At 44.0% G+C, this 27865-nt stretch overlaps 1 protein-coding gene across 1 annotated transcript; it reads left to right on the top strand.

The window, feature by feature from the left end:
* Positions 1-469: 469 nt before the first annotated feature.
* On the top strand, positions 470-19549 carry LOC118941505 (ALK and LTK ligand 2-like). Its single transcript, XM_036955267.1, has 6 exons — positions 470-1524; positions 7006-7325; positions 9398-9451; positions 9559-9639; positions 16867-16940; positions 19127-19549. The coding sequence occupies exons 2-5, from the start codon at positions 7046-7048 to the stop codon at positions 16929-16931; spliced, it is 480 nt and encodes a 159-aa protein (XP_036811162.1). The 5' UTR covers positions 470-1524; positions 7006-7045; the 3' UTR covers positions 16932-16940; positions 19127-19549.
* Positions 19550-27865: the final 8316 nt, after the last annotated feature.

Genomic DNA, 27865 nt, shown 5'->3' with positions numbered 1-27865 from the left:
ATAAACACACACACATACACAAGGCATGTTCCAGGCATAAGCAAGAGTGTTTTTTCTCTTACGTCAGTCACTGACAGCCACTCAATTAGCCATGTCAGCTAACAATGTTTTGATTGGTAGTTAGTCTAGCCAGCTATCTAAACTTGAAGTAATCATGGAGAAATACCAGGGCAAACAGGGGATGTGCCCAGGGGCTCTGACCTCCTGGGGCCCCCATAGGTTTTGTTTTTCATTCTCACTCAGACATCATATTAGCATGTCATAAATCATTACAAAATGGGTAGAATTGCAGGAAATGTGCCTTAACCCCTCTCCCCTCCCCTGCCACCAAATATTGCTTAGGGCCCACACAACCACACACACACAACCCCTGACTCAGGGCGAAGAGAGGAGGAGGAGAAGAGCGAGATGTTTTCTTATGCATTATGGGAGTGGTGTTCAGATTAAGTAAACGAAAGCAATATTGGGCGCAGGGGAGAGTTCTACATTCCCGCGCTCCGAGGTCAGGTTGTCAGCAGAGAGCATTTGGAGTGGTTGTGCGAGTTTATGCGAGAGCGCTCGTGTATGTGTGTCTCCAGAAATACACAAACCACCCTGCTTCAGTAATCAAATTAATGTCGGGGATTTCCTGTCCTCTGGCGGACAATATGTGATTAAACGGAAATCGATCGAGGAGGAACTTCGCGGGAGCAGGATTTATACAACATTTTAGTGTTAACCCTAACGCTGCTCCTGTCCCATTCGGGGACACTGTTGAACGGGAGAAAGTTTCGACCTTACTATATTACTAACAATCATTCTCCAGCTCTGTCGACTGAGAGGAGAAAAATAGGAGAGGAATATAACGTTTTTTTCCAAACCGAGAGCACTGAGAGAACTGCATGGGGCGACCGGGGCCAGGGCTCGTTATCGATCCGGTGTAAATATGACGTCTGTGTTCGGTTATGCTCCCGTCTTGAACGCTGTTCTGATCGAAGACAACCCGGGATAATAGATAAATACTCCGGGGACTTCACCACACACACACACACACACACACACACAAAGTGCGCGGCAGTGGCACGCACGGTGAGCCAGCCAGCATGTAGCGGAGGAGCTCACGACACACCGGGCAGCCGACTTCATCAGCAGGAGATGAGGTCTAGAGTTATTAAAAAAGTTGCATCAGTCGTTAATTTATCCACCCACTCTACTCCGTCGCCACCTTCAACAGAGAAGCACCAGATATAAATCATCGTACGGGACTGGGAACTACAACAACTGAATTTAGGACACACGGCGCACGCCTGTCCGGACAAAAAAGTTGCGGTGGAGCATCCGAGATAGGGGATACGTATTTGGAGAGAGGCAAAGGACGCACGGCACGGCGAAGACAAGCTGTGTGTGTAGTTAGGAGTGTGTATTGGAGTGTGTGTGTGTGTGTTGTGTGTAGCTGAAGCGATTAAAAGGTGTTTAATCCTGGAACACGTAGCACCAACAGATTGGCTTCTGTTCACCTGGTACCCGCGAGACAACACAACTCAGGTAACTATAAACCTATTATATTACCGGTCCTGTTCCTATTCCAATCCTGAGTGTCTGTCTGTTGTTCATAGTTAGAACACAAGTTAAAGTCGAAGTCATAGTGTCTCAAACCGGGGCTGTCCTTTTTACGCAGCAGCTTTAGTTACCCAAGTGGCCAACTGTTGGCAGCCCTCACGGGTCATAGCAGTAGTCTGGTGTTAGTACCACGGATCAGACAGGAACAGGGGGATATTGGAATAACGTTCCCTCTGCGTATGTGTGTGTGTGTGCGTGCGTGTGTCGGTGTGTGTGTGTGCGTGCGTGTGTCGGTGTGTGTGTGTGTATGCGTGCGTGCGTGCGTGTGCATGTGCGTGCGTGTGTCGGTGTGTGTGTGTGTGTGTGTGTGTGCGTGCATGCATGTGTGTGTCGGTGTGTGTGTGTTTCAAAGACAGAGAGAGAGACCTTTGATCAGGTAGTTCAGGCAGGGAACCACATACTACTTTCTACTGATTCCTGTCTGTTTGGAAGTTTCCTATGTCCTGATGACAACAGAGGAGACAGATAACTGATGAGAGTATAGAGGAGACAGACAACCGATGAGACTATAGAGGAGACAGGCAACTGATAAGGCTAGAGAGACAGATAACTGATGAGACTAGAGAGACAGACAACTGATGAGACTATAGAGACAGATAACTGATGAGACTAGAGAGACAGATAACTGATGAGGCTAGAGAGACAGATAACTGATGAGGCTAGAGCGACAGATAACTGATGAGGCTAGAGAGACAGATAACTGATGAGGCTAGAAAGGAGACAGATAACTGATGAGGCTAGAGAGACAGATAACTGATGAGACTATAGAGGAGACAGATAACTGATGAGGCTAGAGAGACAGATAACTGATGAGACTATAGAGGAGACAGATAACTGATGAGACTATAGAGGAGACAGATAACTGATGAGGCTAGAGAGACAGATAACTGATGAAACCATAGAGGAGACAGATAACTGATGAAACCATAGAGGAGACAGATAACTGATGAAACCATAGAGGAGACAGATAACTGATGAAACCATAGAGGAGACAGATAACTGATGAAACAATAGAGGAGAGAGATAGCTGATGAAACCATAGAGGAGACAGACAACTGATGAAACCATAGAGGAGACAGATAACTGATGAAACCATAGAGGAGACAGATAACTGATGAAACCATAGAGGAGACAGATAACTGAGCTACATCACAGACAGTATTGGACACATACCATTGAATGCCTACTGTTCTGACTGTGTGTGTGTGTGTGTGTGTCTTATGCACTCTTCTCATCAATAAACGTATCTCAAAGTACTTCAAAATAAGTATTTGTTACGTGGCTGTGTTTAAGAGAGACTGCATTATGATTGCATGACTAATATGGCGTCCTAATGACTAACTGACTAATATAATAGTAATTATAATAATATGTGTGTGACTTCAGAGTGCTCACTGTGAAACGGCTTGTGGTCCAGAATTCAACAAGTCTCTTTTCAGTTTAACCCTTTAGGCTACAAACCTCTGATGACATTTCACACACGTAAACACAAACAAACAAATGCACACACACACACACACACACACACACACACACACACACACTACAAAATTGTTGATTTAGCATGTGTAACTGCGATTATAATCAGTACAGTGAACCATTGTAGCCAGTACGTAATGGTCCATCTAACCTCCTGAGGTGGAAACTGAGCTGCGCCTCCTGACCTCCTGCCAAATGTATGACCATATAAAGAATTTGAAAACAAATCCAATTTTGATAAACTCCCATATCTACTGGGTGAAATACCACAGTGTGCCATCACAGCAGCAAGATTTGAGGCCTGTTGCCACGAGAAAAGGGCAACCAGTGAAGAACAAACACCACTGTAAATACAACCCATATTTATGTTTATTATTTTTCCTTTTTAATATTTGATATCTGCACATCATTACAACACTGTATATAGACATAATATGACATTTGAAATGTCTTTATTGTCATTGTTTATTTCACTTTTGTGTCGTATCTATTTCACTTGCTTTGACAATGAAAACATGTGTTTTCCATGCTAATAAAGCCCCTTACAATGAAATTGAATTGAAATTGAGAGAGAGAGAGAGAGAGAGAGAGAGAGACAGCAGCACCTAGATCTTATGCACAGATTCTGTCAGACCTGGGCCCTGAACAGTAAATCTCAGTAAGACCAAAATAATGGTGTTCCAAAAAAGGTCCAGTCACCAGGACCACAAATACAAATTCCATCTAGACACTGTTGCCCTAGAGCACACAAAAAACTATACATACCTTGGCCTAAACATCAGCGCCACAGGTAACTTCCACAAAGCTGTGAACGATCTGAGAGACAAGGCAAGAAGGGCATTCTATGCCATCAAAAGGAACATAAATTTCAACATACCAATTAGGATCTGGCTAAAAATACTTGAATCAGTCATAGAGCCCATTGCCCTTTATGGTTGTGAGGTCTGGGGTCCGCTCACCAACCAAGACTTCACAAAATGGGACAAACACCAAATTGAGACTCTGCACGCAGAATTCTGCAAAAATATCCTCCGTGTACAACGTAGAACACCAAATAATGCAGAGCAGAATTAGGCCGATACCCACTAATTATCAAAATCCAGAAAAGAGCCGTTAAATTCTATAACCACCTAAAAGGAAGCGATTCACAAACCTTCCATAACAAAGCCATCACCTACAGAAAGATGAACCTGGAGAAGAGTTCCCTAAGCAAGCTGGTCCTGGGGCTCTGTTCACAAACACACCCCACAGAGCCCCAGGACAGCAGCACAATTTGACCCAACCAAATCATGAGAAAACAAAAAGATAATTACTTGACACATTGGAAAGAATGAACAAAAAAACTGACCAAACTAGAATGATATTTGGCCCTACACAGAGAGTACACAGCGGCAGAATACCTGACCACTGTGACTGACCCAAAATTAAGGAAAGCTTTGACTATGTACAGACTCAGTGAGCATAGCCTTGCTATTGAGAAAGGCCGCCGTAGGCAGACATGGCTCTCAAGAGAAGACAGGCTATGTGCTCACTGCCCACAAAATGAGGTGGAAACTGAGCTGCACTTCCTAACCTCCTGCCAAATGTATGACCATATTAGAGAGACATATTTCCCGCAGATTACACAGATCAACAAAGAATTTGAAAACAAATCCAATTTTGAAAAACTCCCATATCTACTGGGTGAAATTGCCACAGTGTGACATCACAGCAGCAAGATTTGTGACCTGTTGCCACAAGAAAAGGGCAACCAGTGAAGAACACACACCATTGTAAATACAACCCATATTTATGCTTATTTATTTTATATTGTGTCCTTTACCATTTGTACATTGTTAAAACACTGTATATATATATATAATATGACATTTGTAATGTCTTTATTGTTTTGAAACTTCTGTATGTGTAATGTTTACTGTTAATTTGTATTGTTTATTTCACTTTATATATTCACTTTATATATTATCTACCTCACTTGCTTTGGCAATGTTAACACATGTTTCCCATGACAATAAAGCCCTTGAATTGAAAAATTGAATTGAGAGAGAGACTGGGGTGGGAAGGGGGGGGGGGGGGGGGTGTTAAGCAATGATACATCTAGAGGTAACTGCCAAAATAAATGAAACACTTGATTAAATGAGGGACACAAAGGATATTGAAAGCAAGTTGTTCCTGTGTGGTTCCCAAGTTAATTAAGCAATTAAGCAATTACCAGACACTTCTATGCCAAGAATCTATGCTAAGGCAAAGCTGTTCTGGCTGTCAGGAGGGTATGTTAGGTTATAGGACCCTTGGAATGTGAATTCTGAGATACTGCCAAGTAAAAGACTTCACATTCTCTCTGTCTCTCTGTTTCTCTCTCTCTGTTTCTCTCTCTCTGTCTCTCTCTATTTCTGTCTCTCTCTCTCTCTCTTTCTGTCTCTCTCTCTCTTTCTGTCTTTCTCTCTCTCTCTGTCTCTCTCTGTCGCTCTCTCTATTTCTCTCTCTCTGCCTCTCTCTCTGTCTATCTCTCTGTCTCTCTCTCTCTCTCTGTCTCTCTCTGTCTCTCTCTCTATTTCTCTCTCTCTCTCTGTCTCTCTCTCTCTCACTCTCTCTCTCCTTCTATTTCTCTCTCTCTCTCTCTGTCTCTCTCTCTGCCTCTCTCTCTCTGTCTCTCTCTCTCTCTCTCTCTGTCGCTCTCTCTATTTCTCTCTCTCTCTTTCTCTGTCGCTCTCTCTATTTCTCTCTCTCTCTGTCTCTCTCTCTGTCTCTCTCTCTCTTTCTCTCTCTCTTTTTCTCTCTCTCTGTCTCTCACTCACTCTCTCTATTTCTCTCTCTCTCTCTCTCTCTCTTTCTCACTCTGGATTAGAGCTGGATTCACAAACTTGGTGATTTGAGTGAGGTTGGGTGGATGTCATCGTGTGTCATAACAGTGGTGTCCTCTATCATGTCTTCCGCGGGTGCTGCGTTGGGTTCTAAAGGGGGACGTTGCTGCACTGCTGTTACTCTTTCAAGTAGCTACTGGGAGTGTAGGATGAGGCTGCTGTCTCCTCTGGTTCAACACCTACAACAGGGAAGGTTTTCATCAGACACAGACACTGAGGAAACTCCGCCCAATAAGACTTGATCCTCTACAGAGCAGGAGCATTTTCATACACTCAGCAGGAAGATGCTACCCATCTATGCAGGGACTGAAGTCTACGAGGTGGTCGGGTGGTTTAGTAACTGACTCTACCCTGAGAGGAGGCTGCCAGTTCCTGTGCAAACCTCCCACAGAGAAGTGTACAGCTGCTCTACAACGGAGAGTTACTCACAGAGCCATCTCAAACAGATATGATTTGTACCTTGATTCCATCAGTGGAAAGCTGGTGCTGTTTTTGTGGGTAGTAGGGGCCAGTGTTAGGTAGGAGGAGACAGTGTTAGGTAGGAGGAGACAGTGTTAGGTAGGAGGAGCCAGTGTTAGGTAGGAGGAGCCAGTGTTAGGTAGGAGGAGCCAGTGTTTGGTAGGAGGAGACAGTGTTTGGTAGGAGGGGAGAGTGTTAGGTAGGAGGAGACATTGTTAGGTAGGAGGAGCCAGTGTTTGGTAGGAGGAGACAGTGTTAGGTAGTAGGGGCCAGTGTTAGGTAGGAGGAGCCAGTGTTAGGTAGGAGGGGAGAGTGTTAGGTAGGAGGAGACAGTGTTAGGTAGGAGGAGCCAGTGTTTGGTAGGAGGAGACAGTGTTAGGTAGGAGGAGACAGTGTTTGGTTGGAGGAGCCAGTGTTTGGTAGGAGGGGAGAGTGTTAGGTAGGAGGAGACAGTGTTAGGTAGGAGGAGCCAGTGTTTGGTAGGAGGGGAGAGTGTTAGGTAGGAGAACATCTGTCTCTGATATCTAAAGTCAACTGTTGTTCATGGAGTAACACCAAATTAGCTTGTCTGTATGCTAAATGTTGAGCCTGTGTTTGTTTACAGTGTAGAGGGAGGAGCCTCGTGGTCCCGGGGGGTAGGAGCGATGAGTTCGCTGCGTGTCCCTGTCCTACTGGCGATGCTGGTCCTCCTGCTGACCGCTGGATTCTGCAAACAGAGCTCTGTGCACGTGACCCCGGGGGCGAGCACAGGGGCGCGCACGGACGGACGCAACCTCCTGGAGCTCATCATGGACAAGGTGCGTCTGACGCGGCAGCAGCAGGACGAGGTACACGTGCGCTACCCCGCCAAAAAACAGGAGTTCACCTTGGAGACCAAGGAGAGGAATGAAGTGAACAAGTCTCATCACGGAGAACACGTCATAGGTCAGTCATTAACCATTAGTAACAACATCATAGGTCAGTCATTAACCATTAGTAACAACATCATAGGTCAGTCATTAACCATTAGTAACAACGTCATAGGTCAGTCATTAACCATTAGTAATACATCTCGCCATGGAGACAACATCATAGGTCAGTCATTAACCATTAGTAACAACATCATAGGTCAGTCATTAACCATTAGTAACAACATCATAGGTCAGTCATTAACCATTAGTAACACATCTCACCATGAAGACTACATCATAGGTCAGTCATTAACCATTAGTAACACATCTCGCCATGAAGACTACATCATAGGTCAGTCATTAACCATTAGTAACACATCTCACCATGGAGACAACATCATAGGTCAGTCATTAACCATTAGTAACACATCTCACCATGGAGACAACGTCATAGGTCAGTCATTAACCATTAGTAACACATCTCACCATGGAGACAACATCATAGGTCAGTCATTAACCATTAGTAACACATCTCACCATGGAGACTACATCATAGGTCAGTCATTAACCATTAGTAACAACATCATAGGTCAGTCATTAACCATTAGTAACAACATCATAGGTCAGTCATTAACCATTAGTAACACATCTCACCATGGAGACTACATCATAGGTCAGTCATTAACCATTAGTAACACATCTCACCATGGAGACTACATCATAGGTCAGTCATTAACCATTAGTAACTACATCATAGGTCAGTCATTAACCATTAGTAACACATCTCACCATGGAGACTACATCATAGGTCAGTCATTAACCATTAGTAACACATCTCACCATGGAGACTACATCATAGGTCAGTCATTAACCATTAGTAACACATCTCACCATGGAGACTACATCATAGGTCAGTCATTAACCATTAGTAACACATCTCACCATGGAGACTACATCATAGGTCAGTCATTAACCATTAGTAACACATCTCACCATGGAGACTACATCATAGGTCAGTCATTAACCATTAGTAACACATCTCACCATGGAGACTACATCATAGGTCAGTCATTAACCATTAGTAACACATCTCACCATGGAGACAACGTCATAGGTCAGTCATTAACCATTAGTAACACATCTCACCATGGAGACTACATCATAGTTAAGCTGGATACCTGCTACTATTGACCCTTTAAAAATAATAAATACGTATAATTTTCCCTCTCAATTGTTGTATTTTGATCTGCTGTGTGAATCCCCCCTTCTTTCTCATGTTTTGTTGATGTGGTAATCACATTGATGCTATCTCTTGTTTGATGTGGTAATCACGTTGATGCTATCTCTTGTTTGATGTGGTAATCACGTTGATGCTATCTCTTGTTTGATGTGGTAATCACGTTGATGCTATCTCTTGTTTGATGTGGTAATCACGTTGATGCTATCTCTTGTTTGATGTGGTAATCACGTTGATGCTATCTCTTGTTTGATGTGGTAATCACGTTGATGCTATCTCTTGTTTGATGTGGTAATCACATTGATGCTATCTCTTGTTTGATGTGGTAATCACGTTGATGCTATCTCTTGTTTGATGTGGTAATCACGTTGATGCTATCTCTTGTTTGATGTGGTAATCACATTGATGCTATCTCTTGTTTGATGTGATAATCACGTTGATGCTATCTCTTGTTTGATGTGGTAATCACGTTGATGCTATCTCTTGTTTGATGTGGTAATCACGTTGATGCTATCTCTTGTTTGATGTGGTAATCACGTTGATGCTATCTCTTGTTTGATGTGGTAATCACGTTGATGCTATCTCTTGTTTGATGTGGTAATCACGTTGATGCTATCTCTTGTTTGATGTGGTAATCACGTTGATGCTATCTCTTGTTTGAAGTGGTAATCACGTTGATGCTATCTCTTGTTTGATGTGATAATCACATTGCTGCTATCTCTTGTTTGATGTGGTAATCACGTTGCTGCTATCTCTTGTTTGATGTGATAATCACGTTGCTGCTATCTCGTTTGACTGACACTGGTAAAAACACCCAATCAAAAAAACACTTTTTTTTCAAAATTGTGTTTATTTCCTGTTCTCGACAGAGGTGTTCCCCAGAGACCTGAGGCAAAAGGAGAAGTTCCTCAAACACCTAACAGGTCAGACACTACTGCTTCTGTGTGTGTGTGTGTGTGTGTGTGTGTGTGTGTGTGTGTGTGTGTGGTCACCAGTGTAACTTCTGTCTGTGTCTCTGTGTGTCTCTCAGGTCCACTATACTTTAACCCAAAGTGTAGGAAACATTTCTATAGACTATACCACAACACCAGAGACTGTACCATCCCTGCCTGTGAGTATTAATGGCGGAGATATACACACACACACACACACACACGCACACGCACACGCACGCACACGCACACGCACAGACACAGACACACACACACACACACGCACACACACACACACACCACACACACACACGGAAGATAGTAAGGGGAAGCCAGATATGTCTCAGCCAAGCGTATTGCCTCTATCATAGTCATTACACTCATATACTTATAGGGTTGCAAAATAACTTTTTCTTGAAATCGTGGTTCCTGGAAAAAAAAACGGGAAATCCGAAATCCATCAACCAGGATTTCTGGAAAACTTGGGAATTTTTTGAAAGTTAGCATACTTTTTAAAACTCTAAGCTGATATCATCTTGTGTCATATCTTGTGTCTGCCCATTGACTAAACAGATATCAGAATGGCAACTATATACAGTAGCAGGGTTTGGACACACCTACTCATTCAAGGATTTTTCTTTATTTAAAAAATGTTCTGCATTGTAGAATAACAGTGAAAGACAACACAACTATGAAATAACACATATAGATTAATCTAGTAACCGAAAAAAAAGTGTTAAACAAATCAAAATGAATTTGAGATTTTTAGATTTTTCAAAGTAGCCACCCTTTGCCTTGATGACAGCTTTGAAACACTCTTGGCATTATCTCAACCAGCTTCACCTGTAATGTTTTTCCAACAGTTTGGAAGGAGTTCACACATATGCTGAGCACTAGTTGTCTGCTTTTCCTTCACTCTGCGGTCCAACTCATTATAAACCATCTCAATTGGGTTGAGATTTGGGTGATTGTTGAGGCCAGGTCATCTGATGCAGCACTCCATCACTCTCCTTCTCGGTCAAATAGCCCTTACACAGTCTGGAGTTATGTTTAGGGTCCTTGTCCTGTTGAAAAATAAATGATAGTCCCACTTAGCGCAAACCAGATGGGATGGCTTATCACTGCAGAATGCTGTGGTAACCATACTGGTTAAGTGTGCCTTGAATTCTAAATAAATCACTAACAGTGTCACCAACGAAGCACCCCCACACCATCACACCTCCTCCTCCATGCTTCACGGTAGGAAAGACACATGCGGAGATCATCCGTTCACCTACTCTGCATCTCACAAAGACACGGCAGTTGGAACCAAACATTTCAAATTTGGACTCATCAGACCAAAGGACAGATTTCCACCGGTCTAATGTCCATTGCTCGAGTCTTTTCTTCTTGTTAGTGTCCTTTAGTTGTAACGATCGTCGTTGGTGGAAGAAGGAGTAGACCAAAACGCAGCGTGGTAAGTGTTCATGTTGTAAATTTAATCGAAACTGAACACTAAACAAAATAACAACGAGGAATAACGAGAACGAAACAGTTCTGTCAGGTGAAGCACACAAAACAGAAAACAACTACCCACAACTCAAGGGCGAAACCAGACTGACTAAGTATGGTTCTCAATCAGAGACAACGATTGACAGCTGCCTCTGATTGGGAACCATACCAGGCCAAACACATAGAAATACAAACATAGAACAAAACATAGAATGCCCACCCCAACTCACGCCCTGACCAACCTAAAATAGAGACATAGGAAAAGGAACTAAGGTCAGAACGTGACATTAGTAGTGGTTTCTTTGAAGCAATTTGACCATGAAGGCCTGATTCATGCAGTCTCCTCTAAACAGTTGATGTTGAGATGTGTCTGTTACTTGAACTCTGTGATGCATTTATTTGGGCTGACATTTCTGAGGCGGGTAACTAATGAATTTATCCTCTGCAGCAGAGGTAACTCAGGGTCTTCCATTACTGTGGCGGTCCTCATGGGAGCCAGTTTCATCATAGCGCTTGATGGTTTTTGCGACTGCACTTGAAGAAACTTTAAAAGTTCTTGACATTTTCCGTATTGACTGACCTTCATGTCTTAAAGAAATGATGGACTGTTATTTCTCTTTGCTTATTTGAGCTGTTCTTGCCATAATATGGACTTGGTATTTTACCAAATAGGGCTGTCTTCTGTACGGCCCCCAACCCCCCCCTACCTTGTCACAACACATCTGATTGGCTCAAACTCATTAATAAGGAAACAAATTCCACAAATGAACTTTTAACAAGGCACACCTGTTAATTGAAATGTATTCCAGGTGACTACCTCATGAAACTGGTTGAGAGAATGCTAAGAATTCACAAAGCTGTCATCAAGGCAAAGGGTGGCTGTTTTGAAGAATCTCAAATATAACATATATTTTGATTAGTTTTGGTTTACTACATGATTCCATAAGTGTTATTTCATAGTTTTTACGTCTTCACTATTATTTAATGTATAAAATAGTAAAAATAAAGAAAAGCCCTTGATTGAGTAGGTGTTTCCAAACTTTAGACTGGTATTGTATATACACTGTATATACTCTGAGTTTTTCCAAAACATTAGGAACACCTGAACCACCCCCCCCCCCCCCCTCCCCCAATGCCCTCAAAACAGCTTCAACTTGTCGGGTCATGGACTCTGCAAGGTGTCGAAAGCGTTCCACTGGGATGGTGGACCAGGTTAACTCCAATCAAATCAAACTTTATTTGTCACATGCCGAAAAATACAACAGGTGTAGTAGACCTTACAGTGAAATGCTGAATACAACAGGTGTAGTAGACCTTACAGTGAAATACTGAATACAACAGGTGTAGTAGACCTCACAGTGAAATGCTGAATACAACAGGTGTAGTAGACCTTACAGTGAAATACTGAATACAACAGGTGTAGTAGATCTTACAGTGAAATGCTGAATACAACAGGTGTAGTAGACCTCACAGTGAAATGCTGAATACAACAGGTGTAGTAGACCTTACTGTGAAATGCTGAATACAACAGGTGTAGTAGACCTTACAGTGAAATACTGAATACAACAGGTGTAGTAGACCTCACAGTGAAATGCTGAATACAACAGGTGTAGTAGACCTGACAGTGACATGCTGAATACAACAGGTGTAGTAGACCTGACAGTGGCATGCTGAATACAACAGGTGTAGTAGACCTCACAGTGAAATGCTGAATACAACAGGTGTAGTAGACCTTACAGTGAAATGCTGAATACAACAGGTGTAGTAGACCTTACAGTGAAATGCTGAATACAACAGGTGTTGTAGACCTCACAGTGAAATGCTGAATACAACAGGTGTAGTAGACCTCACAGTGAAATGCTGAATACAACAGGTGTAGAAGACCTCACAGTGAAATGCTGAATACAACAGGTGTAGTAGACCTCACAGTGAAATGCTGAATACAACAGGTGTAGTAGACCTTACAGTGAAATGCTGAATACAACAGGTGTTGTAGACCTCACAGTGAAATGCAGAATACAACAGGTGTAGTAGACCTCACAGTGAAATGCTGAATACAACAGGTGTAGTAGACCTTACAGTGAAATGCTGAATACAACAGGTGTTGTAGACCTCACAGTGAAATGCAGAATACAACAGGTGTAGTAGACCTCACAGCGAAATGCTGAATACAACAGGTGTAGTAGACCTCACAGTGAAATACTTACTGACAAGTTCTTAACCAACAATGCAGTTCAAGAGAGTTAAGAAAATATTGACCAAATAAACTAAAGTAAAAAATTATAAAAAGTAACACGATAAAATCCCAATAACGAGGCTATATACAGGGGGTACATAGTCAATGTGTGGGGGTACACGTTAGTCGAGGTAATTTGTACATGTAGGTGAAGTGACTATGAGTAGATAATAATCAGCGAGTAGCAGCAGTGTAAAAGCAAATGGGGGAGGGGAGGGGTGTCAATGTAAATAGTCTAGGTAGCCATTTTATTAATTGTTCAGGAGTCATATGGCTTACGGGTAGAAGCTGTTAAGGAGCCTTTTGGTCCTAGACTTGGGACTCCACTACTGCTTGCCGTGCGGTAGCAGAGAGAACAATCTATGATACCGCCTAGTATAGATGTCCTGGATGGCAGGAAGCTTGGCCCCAGTGATGTACTGGGCCATCCGCAATAGCCTCTGTAGTGCCTTACAGTCAGATGCTGAGCAATTGCCATACCAGGCTGTGATGCAACTGCTCAGGCATGCTCTCGATGGTGCAGGTGTAGAACTTTTTGAGGATCTGGAGGCCCATGCCAAATCTTTTCAGTCTCCTGAGGGGGAAAAGGTGTTGTAGTGCTCTCTTCACGACTATCTTGGTGTGTTGGGACCATGATAGTTTGTTTGTGATGTGGACACCAAGGAACTTGAAACTCTCAAATTGCTCCACTACAGCCCCATCGATGTTATTGGGGGCCTGTTTGGACCCCCTTTTCCTGTAGGTCACGATCAGCTCCTTTGTCTTGCTCACATTGAGGGAGAGGATGTTGTCCTGGCACCACACTGCCAGGTTTCTGACCTCCTCCCTATAGGCTGTATCATCGTTAAAAGTAATCAGGCCTTCCACTGTTGTGTCGTCAACAAATTTAATGGTGGTGTTGGAGTCGTGTTTGGCCACACAGTTGTGTGTGAACAGGGAGTACAGGAAGGGACTAAGCACGCACCCCTGAGGGGCCCCAGTGTTGAGGATCAGCGTGACAGACGTGTTGTTGCCTACCCTCACCACCTCGGGGCGGCCCGTCAAGAAGTCCAGGATTCAGTTGCAGAGGGAGGTATTTAGTCCCAGGGTCCTTAGCTTAGTGATGAGCTTTGTGGGCACTATGGTGTGGATCGCTGAGCTGTAGTCAAAGAACAGCATTCTGACATAGGTGTTCCTTTTGTCCAGGTGGGAAAGGGCAGTGTGGAGTGCGATTGAAATTGCGTCATCTGTGGATCTGTTGGGGCGGTATGCAAATTGGAGTGGGTCTAGGGTATCCGGGATGATGCTGTTGATGTGTGCCATGACCAGCCTTTCAAAGCTCTACCGGAGTGAGTGCTATGAGGCGGTAATCATTTAGGTAGGTTACCTTCGCTTACTTGGGCAGAAGGATTATGGCGGTCTGCTAGAAACATGAAGGTATTACAGACTCTGTCAGGGTGAGTTTGAAAATGTAAATGAAGACACCTGCCAGTTTGTCCGTGCATACTTTGAGTACACGTCCTGGTAATCTGTCTGGCCCCGCAGCTTTGTGAATGTTGACCAGTTTAAAGGTCTTGCTCACATCGGCTACCGAGAGCATTATCATACAGTCATCTAGAACAGCTGGTGCTCTCATGCATGCTTCAGTGTTGCTTGCCTCGAAAAGTGCATAAAAGCCATTTAGCTCGTCTGGTAGGCTCTCATCACTGGGCAGCTCATGGCTGGGTTTCCCTTTGTAGTCCATAATAGTTTTCAAGCCCTACCACTTCTGACGAACATCAGAGCCGGTCTAAAAGGATTCAATCTTAATCCTGTATTTACACTTTGCCTGTTTGATGGTTCGTATGAGGGCATAGCGGGATTTCTTATAAGCATCCGGATTAATGTCCCATTCCTTGAACGCGGCAACTCTAACCTTTAGCTTGATGCGGATGTTGCCTGTAATCCATGGCTTCTGGTTAGGATATGTACGTACGTTCACTGTGGGGACGATGTTGTCGATGCACTTACTGATAAAGCCAATGACGGAGAGGGTACACTCCTCAATGACATCGGATGAATCCCGGGAACATATTCCAGTCTGTGCTAGCAAAACAGTCCAGTAGCGTAGCATCCGCATCATCTGACCACTTCTGTATTGAACGAGTCACTGGTACTTCCTGCTTTAGTTTTTGCTTGTAATCAGGAATCAGGAGGATAGAACTCTGGTCAGATTTGCCAAATGGAGGGTGAGGGAGAGCTTTGTACGTGTCTCTGTGTGTGGAGTAAAGGTGGTCTAGAGTTTTTTCTCCCCTCTGTTTGCACATGTGACATGCTGGAAGAAATGAGGTAAAAAGGATTCAAGTTTTCCTTCATTAAAGTCCCTGGCCACTAGGAGTGCCGCTTCTAGATTAGCATTTTCCTGTTTGCTTGTGGCCTTATACAGCTCGTTGAGTGCGGTCTTAGTGCCAGCATTGGTTAGTGGTGGTAAATAAACAACTACGAAAAATATAAATGAAAACTCTCTTGGTAGATAGTGTGGTCTACAGTTTATCTTTAACATTAGACATCGCGCACCAGCTGCTATTGACAAATAGACACACACTCCTCGTTTTAGCAGATGTAGCTTCTCTGTCCTGCCGATGCATAATCCCGGTAGTTTTATATTATCCGTGTTTTCGTTCAGCCACGACTCGGGGAAACATAAGATATTACAGTTTTTAATGTCCCGTTGGTAGAATAGTCTTGATTGTATATCATCCATTTTGTTTTCCAATGACGTTGGCCAATAGAACGGATGGTAGTAGAGGTGTACTCATTCGCCTTAGAATTTCCCGAAGGAAGCCCAATCTCCGCCCCCTTTTTCTCCATCTTTTCTTCACGCAAATGACGGGGATTTGGGCCCGTTCCCGAGAAAGCAGTATATCCTTCGCGAAAAAAATCTTTATCCAGTTCGAGGTGAGTAATCGCTGTGATGATGTCCAGAAGTTATTTTTCGGTCCTAAAAGACAGTAGCAGCAACATTATGTACAAAATACGTTTTTTTTTTAAATAAAAAATTACAAACAAGCAAAAACAAATAACAAAATAGCACAGTTGGTCAGAAGCATGTATAACATCAGCATGTATAACATCAGCATGTATAACAGCAGCATGTATAACAGCAGCATGTTTAACATCAGCATGTATAACAGCAGCCATCCCCTCCATCATTTGCTTTCAACAGTTGTGTCAAGTTGGCTGTATATTCTTTGGGTGGTCGTCCATTTTTTAAACACACGGGAAAACGATTGAGCATGAAAATCCCAGCAGTGTTGCAGTTCTTGACACAAACCGGTGCACCTGGCCCCTACTACCATACCCTCGTTCAAAGGGGACATACGTATTTTGTCTTGACCATTCACCCTCTGAATGGCACACATACACAATCCATGTTTGAATTGTCTCAAAGCTTAACAATCCTTTAATCTCATCCCGTTCATCTACACTGATTGAAGTGGATTTAAGAAGTGACTTCAATAAGGGATCATAGCCTCGATTCACCTGGTCTACGTCAGGGAAAGAGCAGGTGTTCCTAATGTTTTGTACACTCAGTTTATATGTCATTATTCTAAATTATAACAACGATGCATTCCAGCAATAACGACTTTCTCTAAGAATGTGTGAGTTACTCAAAACATTGTTGTTTGTAGACTGACCTGTGGTGTGTGTTGTTTTTCAGACTATAAGAGGTGTGCCCGTCTTCTTACCAGACTGGCAGGCAGTCAGAGGTGTACAGAGAGGTAGAATACCCTGGTAAGACTATGGATGATCACCTCATCTCTTCCTCTCTCTCCCCCTCCTTCTCTCTTTCCCTCTCTCTCTCTCTCTTTCTCACTCTCTCTCCCCCTCCTTCTCTCTTCCCCTTCTTCTCTCTTTCCCTCTCTGTTCCTCTCTCTCTCTCTCTCACTCTCTCTCTCAATCCTTCTCTTTCCCTTCCTTTCTCTCTCGGTCTCCCTCCTTCTCTTTCCTGCTATCTCTTCCTTTCACCTCTCTCTCCCTCCTTCCCTCTCCCTCTTCTCTCTTTCCCTCTCTCTCCCCCTCCTTCTCTCTTCCTCTCTCTCCCCCTCCTCTCTCTTCCTCTCTCTCTCCCTCCTTCTCTCTTTCCCTCTATCGCTTCCTCTCTCTCACTCCCTCCTTCTCTCTTTCCCTCTATGCTTCCTCTCTCTCTCTCTCTCTCTCCTTCTCTCTTTCCCTCTCTCTCTCTCTTTCCCTCTCTCTTCCTCTTTCTCTCTCCCTTCTTCTCTTTCCCCCTCTCTCTCTTCCTCCTTCTGTGTTCCTCTCTCTCTCTCTCTCTCTCACTCTCTCCCTCCTTCTGTCTCTATCTCTTCCTCTCTCTCGCTCTCCCTCCTTCCCTCTTTCTATTGTTTCCTCTCTCCTTTCTTTCTTCCCTCTCTCTCTACCTTGACACCTCTTTCTCCCAGTGTTTAAGGGGTAGAGCGTATATAATGAGTATCTTTATAGCAGATAAATCAGCATGCGTTTCCTCCCGTTAGTAAAAGTGAATTATAGCTAGGCTGCTGTGTTCACTGTCTGACGGTGTGTGTGTTTTGTGTGTGTGTGCTGCAGGGCTGAGCTCCATAGCGGTATAATTCAGTCATTGAATTCAATAACAAATAGTTGGTAGGTCTGTAAATTCCAGTGTCATTCTGCAGCCGTTGATTTAGTGGTGGAGTCGTCAAATCAAAAGAATTCCAGAAAGACATTAAAATGGAGAAAACAAAATGTTTTTTTATTGTATATATGACCCATGTGAAACTGTGGAAAAAAAATCATATATATATATATATATATATATATATATATATATATATATATATATATATATATATATATATAATGTAATATATATATTACAGTCAAATATATCATCAGACTGTCATCACTGTTACTCTTTCTCTCTCGCTCTCTCTGTCTCTCTCTCTCTCTCTCAACCCCCACCTCTCTCTCTCTCCACCCCCAACCCTCTCTCTCTCTCTCTCTCTCTCTCTCTCAACCCCCACCTCTCTCTCTCTCTCTCTCTCCCTCTCTCTCAACCCCACCTCTCTCTCTCTCTCTCTCTCTCTCTCAACCCCCACCTCTCTCTGTCTCTCTCTCAACCCCCACCTCTCTCTCTCTCTCTGTCTCTCTCTCAACCCCCACCTCTCTCTCTCTCTCTCTCAACCCCCACCTCTCTCTCTCTCTCTCTCTGTCTCTCTCTCAACCCCCACCTCTCTCTCTCTCTCTCTCTCTCTCAACCCCCACCTCTCTCTCTCTCACCCCTCTCTGTCTCTCTCTCAACCCCCACCCCTCTCTCTCTCTCTCTCTCACTCTGTCTTTCTCTCAACCCCCACCTCACTCTCTCTCTCAACCCCCACCTCTCTCTCTCTCTCTCTCAACCCCCACCTCTCTCTCTCTCCCCTCTCTGTCTCTCTCTAACTCTCACCCCTCTCTGTCGCTCTCCAACTCTCACTCCTCTCTCTCTCTCCAACTCCCACCCCTCTCCGTCTCTCTCCAACTCCCCCCCTCTCTCTCTCTCTCTCTCTCTGTCTCTCACCCCTCTCTGTCTCTCTCTCTCTCACCCCTTTCTGTCTCTCTCACCCCTCTCTGTCTCTCGCTCTCTCCCCCATCTCTCTCTCTCTCTCTGTCTCTCACCCCTCTCTGTCTCTCTCTCTGTCTCTCACCCCTCTCTGTCGCTCTCTCTCTCCCCCCTCTCTGTCTCTCTCTCCAACTCTCCCCCCTCTCTGTCTCTCCAGATATATCATTAGTCTGTCATGTCTCTCAGGCACTTTCTCTAGGAAGAAATTCCACATGCAGCCAAGTACAAAGTTCACTAAATGTCTCTCTCTCTCTGTCTCTCTCTGTCTCTGTCTCTCTCTGTCTCTGTCTCTCTCTGTCTCTCTCTCTGTCTCTCTCTCTCTCTCTCTGTCTCTCTCTCTCTCTCTCTCTGTCTCTCTCAACAGAGCCCATGAAAGAGAGAAGTGCCTTGGAAGATGAACAGAGAGACTGCTAGTAGTATCAATGTGTCATGGGGAACGTTAGTTATGCTAGGACATTCATAGAAGCTCACACATACTCTACTCTACTTTACTCAACTCTACATTCGGACAATCTCAGAGTTCAGCTGCCAAAAACCCTGACGACACGTGGATGCTGTTTTACACTTGGATTATATCATGACACTATGCGGGAGTGCTTCTGTGTTCATTGACATGCCTTCATGGGTTAGAACAAACACATTTGGTTGAGGTTTGGTTGGTGGTCTCTGAGCTGTGGTTGTAGACAGAAAGAAAGACTGAAAGACAGACAGGCAGACACACGGAGAGACAGACAGACACACGGAGAGACAGACAGACACACGGAAAGTAGGACAGACAGACAGACACACGGAGAGACAGACAGACACACAGACAGATATACACACGGCGAGACAGACAGACAGACACACGGAGAGACAGACAGACACACGGAGAGACAGACAGACACATGGACAGACAGACGGAGAGACAGACAGACAGACACACGGAGAGACAGACAGACACACGGACAGACAGACAGACACACGGACAGACAGACAGACACACGGAGAGACAGACAGACACACGGAGAGACAGACACAGGGACAGACACACGGAGAGACAGACAGACACACGGACGGACAGACAGACAGACACACAGAGTGACAGACAGACACACGGAGAGACAGACAGACACACGGAGAGACAGACAGACACACGGAGAGACAGACAGACACACGGACGGACAGACAGACACACAGAGTGACAGACAGACACACGGAGAGACAGACAGATACACGGAGAGACATACAGACAGACGTAGACAGTCACACAGACAAACAGACGTCCTGATATGTTCTTCAGCTACATTGCATTAGATGCAGAGAACCACAGAAGTGAACTAATCTCTGATGTAATGACCTGATTGGTAGCCTGGTATAATTCCTGATGGATTGCCTGACTGGTAGGCTGGTGGTCTGCATCAGGAGGAGGAGTATGCCACACTGCTTCGGGATTTATGGGAAAGTTACCAGAATTTTGCAACCCAATGAGGACCAATCTGATATCACAGCCTATTCCCTATACTTCACTCATAGGGCTCTGGTAACCTGGTAACCACATAGAGCTCTGGTAACCTGATAGAGCTCTGGTAACCTGGTAACCACATAGAGCTCTGGTAACCTGGTAACCACATACAGCTCTGGTAACCTGCTAACCACATCAAGCTCTGGTAACCTGGTAACCACATAGAGCTCTGGTAACCTGGTAACCACATAGCGCTCTGGTAACCTGGTAACCACATAGAGCTCTGGTAACCTGGTAACCACATAGAGCTCTGGTAAACTGGACCCACATCGAGCTCTGGTAACCTGGTAACCTGGTAACCACATAGGGCTCTGGTAACCTGGTAACCACATAGAGCTCTGGTAACCTGGTAACCACATCGAGCTCTGGTAACCTGGTAACCACATAGAGCTCTGGTGACCTGGTAACCACATAGAGCTCTGGTAACCTGGTAACCACATAAAGCTCTGGTAACCTGGTAACCACATAGAGCTCTGGTAACCACATAGAGCTCTGGTAACCTGGTAACCACATAGAGCTCTGGTAACCTGGTAACCTCGTAGAGCTCTGGTAACCTGGTAATCACATCGAGCCCTATGAGGGTAACAGAGTTCTACGAGGTTACCAGGTTACCAGAGTTCTATGAGGTTACCAGGTTACCAGAGCCCTACCAGAGCCCTACGAGGTTACCAGGCTACCAGAGCCCTACGAGGTTACTATGCTACCAGAGCCCTACGAGGTTACCAGGCTACCAGAGCCCTACGAGGTTACCAGGCTACCAGAGCCCTACGAGGTTACCAGGCTACCAGAGCCCTACCAGGTTACCAGGCTACCAGAGCCCTACGAGGTTACCAGGCTACCAGAGCCCTACGAGGTTACCAGGCTACCAGAGCCCTACCAGGCTACCAGAGCCCTACCAGGTTACCAGGCTACCGGAGCCCTACCAGGTTACCAGGCTACCAGAGCCCTACCAGGTTACCAGGCTACCAGAGCCCTACCAGGTTACCAGGCTACCAGAGCCCTACGAGGTTACCAGGCTACCAGAGCCCTACGAGGTTACCAGGCTACCAGAGCCCTACGAGGTTACCAGGCTACCAGAGCCCTACGAGGTTACCAGGCTACCAGAGCCCTACGAGGTTACCAGGCTACCAGAGCCCTACCAGGTTACCAGGCTACCAGAGCCCTACGAGGTTACCAGGCTACCAGAGCCCTACCAGGTTACCAGGCTACCAGAGCCCTACGAGGTTACCAGGCTACCAGAGCCCTACCAGGTTACCAGGCTACCAGAGCCCTACGAGGTTACCAGGCTACCAGAGCCCTACGAGGTTACCAGGCTACCAGAGCCCTACGAGGTTACCAGGCTACCAGAGCCCTACCAGGTTATATCTACTGCATGTGGATGGGGAACAGTAGAGAATAGAGTGTGTGATCTCAGTTTAAATCTTAGTCTATGAAATACATCTAAAGAAGAGATCATCGTCGCCACTTGACAGCCAAACCAACTGTCTGAACAATGTGTTACATGTGGTATTATACAGATATATTTATATATTGTCTCTTTGTGTACACCTACCCTGCAATGTAAATATTGTAAATACTAAATATATATGACATATAAATAAATGTGTTTGGTAAATAACATTACGTTTCTTTACCATGATGACTATTGTAGTGAAATATATTTATGTGCAATAGATATAGATATATATTTTTACATTTTTATTTCTCCTTTATTTAACCAGGTAGGCCAGTTGAGAACAAGTTCTCATTTACGACTGCGACCTGGCCAAGATAAAGCAAAGCAATTCGACACATTCAACAACACAGAGTTACACATGGGAAAAACAAACATACAGTCAATAATACAATAGAAAAGTCTACATACAGTGTGTGTAAATGAGGTAAGATTAGGGAGGTAAAGGCAATAAGTAGGCCGTAGTGGCGAATTAATTACAATATAGCAATTAAACACTGGAGTGATAGGTGTGCAGAAGATGAGTGTGCAAATAGAGATACTGGGGTGCAAAGGAGCAAGATAAATCAAATAAATAACAATATGGGGATGAGGTAGTTGGGTAGGCTATTTACAGATAAGGCTATGTACAGGTGCAGTGTGCTGCTCTGACAGCTGGTGCTTAAAGCTAGTGGGGGAGATATGAGTCTCCAGCTTCAGTGATTTTTGCTATTCATTCCTGGCATTGGCAGCAGAGAACTGAAAGGTAAGGCGGCCAAAAGAGGAATTGGCTTTGGGGGTGACCAGTGAGATATACCTGCTGGAGCGCATGCTACGGGTGGGTGCTGCTATGGTGACCAGAGAGCTGAGATAAGGGAGGACTTTACCTAGCAGGGTCTTGTAGATGACCTGGAGCCAGTGGGTTTGGCGACGAGTATGAAGCGAAGGCCAGCCAACGAGAGCGTACAGGTCGCAATGGTGGGTAGTATATGGGGCTTTGGTGACAAAACGGATGGCACTGTGATAGACTGCATCCAATTTGCTGAGTAGAGTGTTGGAGGCTATTTTGTAAATGACATTGCTGAAGTCAAGGATCGGTAGGATAGTCAGTTTTACAGCGGTATGTTTGGCAGCATGAGTGAAGGAGGCTTTGTTGCGAAATAGGCGACACTGGTACTTTGGACCTCATTGTGTGTGTGTAACCCTCCGCCTGCCTTTACAAAGTGTGACCCTTTCTCAGTGTACTGTTGTCACAGAAGCTCATTAAAGTGAAACCGCACACACACATAGTAAACCACTCAACAATAATGTTAGTGTTGGTAGACTGCTATACAAGGCAGAGAGGGGAGTTGCTAAAGCAAAGTTTATTTTTCAGTCCTGAGATGAGAGACGTGACCACAAGGTTTATTATAGCTGACCATTAGTTGACCACGAGGTTTATTATAGCTGACCGTTAGTTGACCATGAGGTTTATTATAGCTGACCGTTAGTTGACCACGAGGTTTATTATAGCTGACCGTTAGTTGACCACAAGGTTTATTATAGCTGACCGTTAGTTGACCACAAGGTTTATTATAGCTGACCGTTAGTTGACCACAAGGTTTATTATAGCTGACCGTTAGTTGACCACAAGGTTTATTATAGCTGACCGTTAGTTGACCACGAGGTTTATTATAGCTGACCGTTAGTTGACCACAAGGTTTATTATAGCTGACCATGAGGTTTATTATAGCTGACCGTTAGTTGACCACGAGGTTTATTATAGCTAACCGTTAGTTGACCACAAGGTTTATTATAGCTGACCGTTAGTTGACCACGAGGTTTATTATAGCTGACCATGAGGTTTATTATAGCTGACCGTTAGTTGACCACGAGGTTTATTATAGCTGACCATGAGGTTTATTATAGCTGACCGTTAGTTGACCACAAGGTTTATTATAGCTGACCGTTAGTTGACCACAAGGTTTATTATAGCTGACCGTTAGTTGACCACGAGGTTTATTATAGCTGACCGTTAGTTAACCACAAGGTTTATTCTAGCTGACCGTTAGTTGACCACGAGGTTTATTATAGCTGACCGTTAGTTGACCACGAGGTTTATTATAGCTGACCGTTAGTTGACCACAAGGTTTATTCTAGCTGACCGTTAGTTGACCACGAGGTTTATTATAGCTGACCGTTAGTTGACCACAAGGTTTATTATAGTTGACCACGAGGTTTATTAAAGCTGACCATGAGTTGACCACGAGGTTTACTATAGCTGATCATTAGTTGACCACGAGATGAGGTCCCCGTCCCCCAGAAAGTAAAGAAAAACATTAACTAAGAACCATATGACACTCAGCAATGCCACACATACAGTACACACACACACACACACACACACACATCCACTAACCAGGTCATGAGGCTCTTTCTCTTCTCCCTCTATCGCTCCTCTCTTTCTCACGCGTTCCTTCTGGAATTCCTATCATGAGTCAGTTTCTGTGTGTGTGTGTGTGTGTGTGTGTGTGTGTGTGTGTTGGTTACAGTTGAATATTAGACATGTGAAATGAAATCAGATCACCCGAGGCTAAACAGCAGTATCACTCAGAGGAGCCACATTTTAATGTTATTTAACAAAGCTTGTTCTATTATAATAATTACTTTACGATTGTTTATTGTAGGAATCAGGGATCTGTTACATCTGTGTGTGTGTGTGTGTCTGTGTGTGTGTGTGTGTGTGTGTGTCTGTGTGTGTGTTACAGATCCCTGATTCTTACAATAAACACTAAACTCACATTACCCCCAAAGTAAGTGAAATAGATACAAAACAAAAGTGAAATAAACAACAAAAAATGAACAGTAAACAGACTCCAGTTCCAAAATAATAAAGACATTTCAAATGTCACATTATGTCTATATACAGTGTTGTAACGATGTGCAAATAGTTAAAGTACAAAATGGAAAATAAATAAACATAAATATAGGTTGTATTTACAATGGTGTTTCTTCTTCACTGGTTTCCCTTTTCTCGTGGCAACAGGTCACACATCTTGCTGCTGTGATGGCACACTGTGGTATATTAAAATTGGGTTTGTTTTCAAATTCTTTGTGGGTCTGTGTAATCTGAGGGAAATATGTGTCTCTAATGTGGTCATACGTTTGGCAGGAGGTTAAGAAGTGCAGCTCAGTTTCCACCTCATTTTGTGGGCAGTGAGCACATAGCCTGTCTTCTGTTGAGAGCCATGTCTGCCTACGGCGGCCTTTCTCAATAGCTTGGCTTTGCTCTCTGAATAGTCAAAGCTTTCTTTCATTATGGGTCAGTCACAGTGGTCAGGTATTCTGCCACTGTGTACTCTCTTAGGGCCAAATAGCATTCTAGCTTGCTCTGTTTTTCTGTTAATTCTTTCCAATGTGTCAAGTAATTTTTGTTTTTTTATTTTCTCATGATTTGGTTGGGTCTAATTGTGTTGCTGTCCTGTGGGGTCTGTTTGTGAACAGAGCTCTCTTCTCTCTGTCTCATTCCTCCCCTTTACTTACTACTCTCTCTCTTTTCCCTCCCTCTGTTTCTCTCTCTGTCTCTCTCCCCCTCTCTCTTTTTACTTCCTCTGTTTCTCTCTCTCTCTTTTCCCTCCCTCTGTTTCTATCTCTGTCTCTCTCTTTTCCCTCCCTCTGTTTCTATCTCTCTCTCTCCCTCTGTTTCTATCTCTCTCTCTGTTTCTCTCTCTCTCTCCATCTGTTTCTATCTCTCTCTCTCTCTCCATCTGTTTCTATCTCTCTCTCACTCCCTCTGTTTCTATCTCTCTCTCTCCCTCCCTCTATCTCTGTCTCTCTCTCTCTTCCCTCCCTCTGTTTCTATCTCTCTCTCTCTTTCCCCCCTCTGTTTCTCTCTGTCTCTCTCTTTTTCCTCCCTCTGTTTCTCCCTCTCTCTCTCTCTCTCCCTCCCTCTCTTTCTATCTCTCTCTCTCCCTCTCTTTTCCCTCCCTCTGTTTCTAACTATGTCTCTCCCTTCCCTTCTCTCTCTCTTCCATCTCTGTCTCTCCCTCTCTCTCTTTTCCCTCCCTCTCTCTGTCTCTCTTTCCCTCTCTCTATTCTATCTCTGTCTCTCAGTAAGTAGCTTACTGCTGGACCAAGACACCTCAGTAAGTAGCTTACTGCTGGACCAAGACACCTCAGTAAGTAGCTTACTGCTGGACCAAGACACCTCAGTAAGTAGCTTACTGGTGGGCCAAGACACCTCAGTAAGTAGCTTACTGCTGGACCAAGACACCTCAGTAAGTAGCTTACTGGTGGGCCAAGACACCTCAGTAAGTAGCTTACTGCTGGACCAAGACATCTCAGTAAGTAGCTTACTGCTGGACCAAGACACCTCAGTAAGTAGCTTACTGCTGGACCAAGACACCTCAGTAAGTAGCTTACTGCTGGACCAAGACACCTCAGTAAGTAGCTTACTGCTGGGCCAAGACACCTCAGTAAGTAGCTTACTGCTGGACCAAGACACCTCAGTAAGTAGCTTACTGCTGGACCAAGACACCTCAGTAAGTAGCTTACTGCTGGACCAAGACACCTCAGTAAGTAGCTTACTGCTGGGCCAAGACACAACATAACCACGGAATGTTCACCCCCCCTCTCCCCCATCACCTCCACTCACTAACCCCCCTCTCCCCCAATTCCTCCCCTCGCTAATCCCGTCTCTCCCCCCTCTCCTCTCCTCACTAACCCCCCTCTCTCCCCCTCCCCTCACTAACCCCCCCAATCCTCTTCTACCCTCACTAACTCCCTCTCCTCCTCTCACTAAACCTCCTCTCTCCCCCTCCCCTCACTAACCCCCCTCTCTCCCTCCCCTCACTAACCCCCCTCTCTCCCTCCCCTCACTAACCCCCTCCCACCTCTCCTCCCCTCACTAACCCCATCTCCTCCTTATGTCAACTAATGTCATGTAGTGTTATGTCAGCTCTAGTCATGGAACGTTATGTCAACTAATGTCATGTAGTGTTATGTCAGCTATAGTCATGTAGTGTTATGTCAACTAATGTCATGTAGTGTTATGTCAGCTATAGTCATGGAACGTTATGTCAACTAATGTCATGTAGTGTTATGTCAACTAATGTAATGTAGTGTTATGTCAACTAATGTCATGTAGTGTTATGTCAACTAATGTCATGTAGTGTTATGTCAACTAATGTCATGTAGTGTTATGTCAGCTATAGTCATGTAGTGTTAGGTCAGCAGTAGTCATGTAGTGTTATGTCAGCTATAGTCATGTAGTGTTATGTCTGCTATAGTCATGTAGTGTTATGTCAGCTATAGTCATGTAGTGTTATGTCAGCTGTAGTCAAACGTATGTAAATGTGATATTTCAGTCTTTCCATCTGTAATGAATGTGCAACAATTTAAAAAAAATGGTTTTGCCTTCTCACTAAGAGCGTTATGTCAACTAATGTCATGTAGTGTTGTGTCAAATGATGTCATCTAGCATTACTGTATGCAAACTAAGGTCATGTAACGTTAGGTCAACTAGAGGTCTCACAGTCTCCTTCAGACTGTTTGAACTTTACAGGCTCTCTAAGAAGGCTTTAACTACCAGGTCACACAATACATCGTCTCAAGCATTGTCTCTACAGCACTAGGCAGATCTGACCGCCTGTATTTCCCTGTATTCAACAACTCCTCCCGCAAAATATAAGAAAGAAGAACTAGCCTTTAGATGGCTAAATAGTAGGGCTTTGTAATACTATCTACAATACTGTAATACTATCTATAATACTATCTATAATACTGTAATACTATCTATAATACTGTAATACTATCTGTAATACTATCTATAATACTATGATACTATCTATACTACTATCTATAATACTATGATAATATCGATAATACTATAATAGTATCTATAATACTATCTACAATACAAAAGCAATACTCTCCACTTAACATTGAACCATTTCTGGAGGAGTCTTAGCAGCGTGTTCTGATGACCACTTTGGCTGTGTCCCAATCATCTCTCCTTGCTGACAAAGTGTAGACGTGTTAATTTCCCCTCACTGAATTGAAAGGAAATGGCTGTTATAATAAATATGGTGGAAACTCCCTCTAGCCCATGTCTCCAAGAATCCAATGCTTTCACATTTGTGGGGAGTAAAATATATTTACAGTATACTTTTCTACAGTATTATTTTCTA

This window comes from Oncorhynchus mykiss, chromosome 19 (genome assembly GCF_013265735.2).
Source record: "Oncorhynchus mykiss isolate Arlee chromosome 19, USDA_OmykA_1.1, whole genome shotgun sequence".
NCBI classification, from domain to species: domain Eukaryota; kingdom Metazoa; phylum Chordata; class Actinopteri; order Salmoniformes; family Salmonidae; genus Oncorhynchus; species Oncorhynchus mykiss.
Note: the sequence above shows the minus strand (reverse complement) of the source record. Positions and strands in the feature narration are given on the sequence as shown.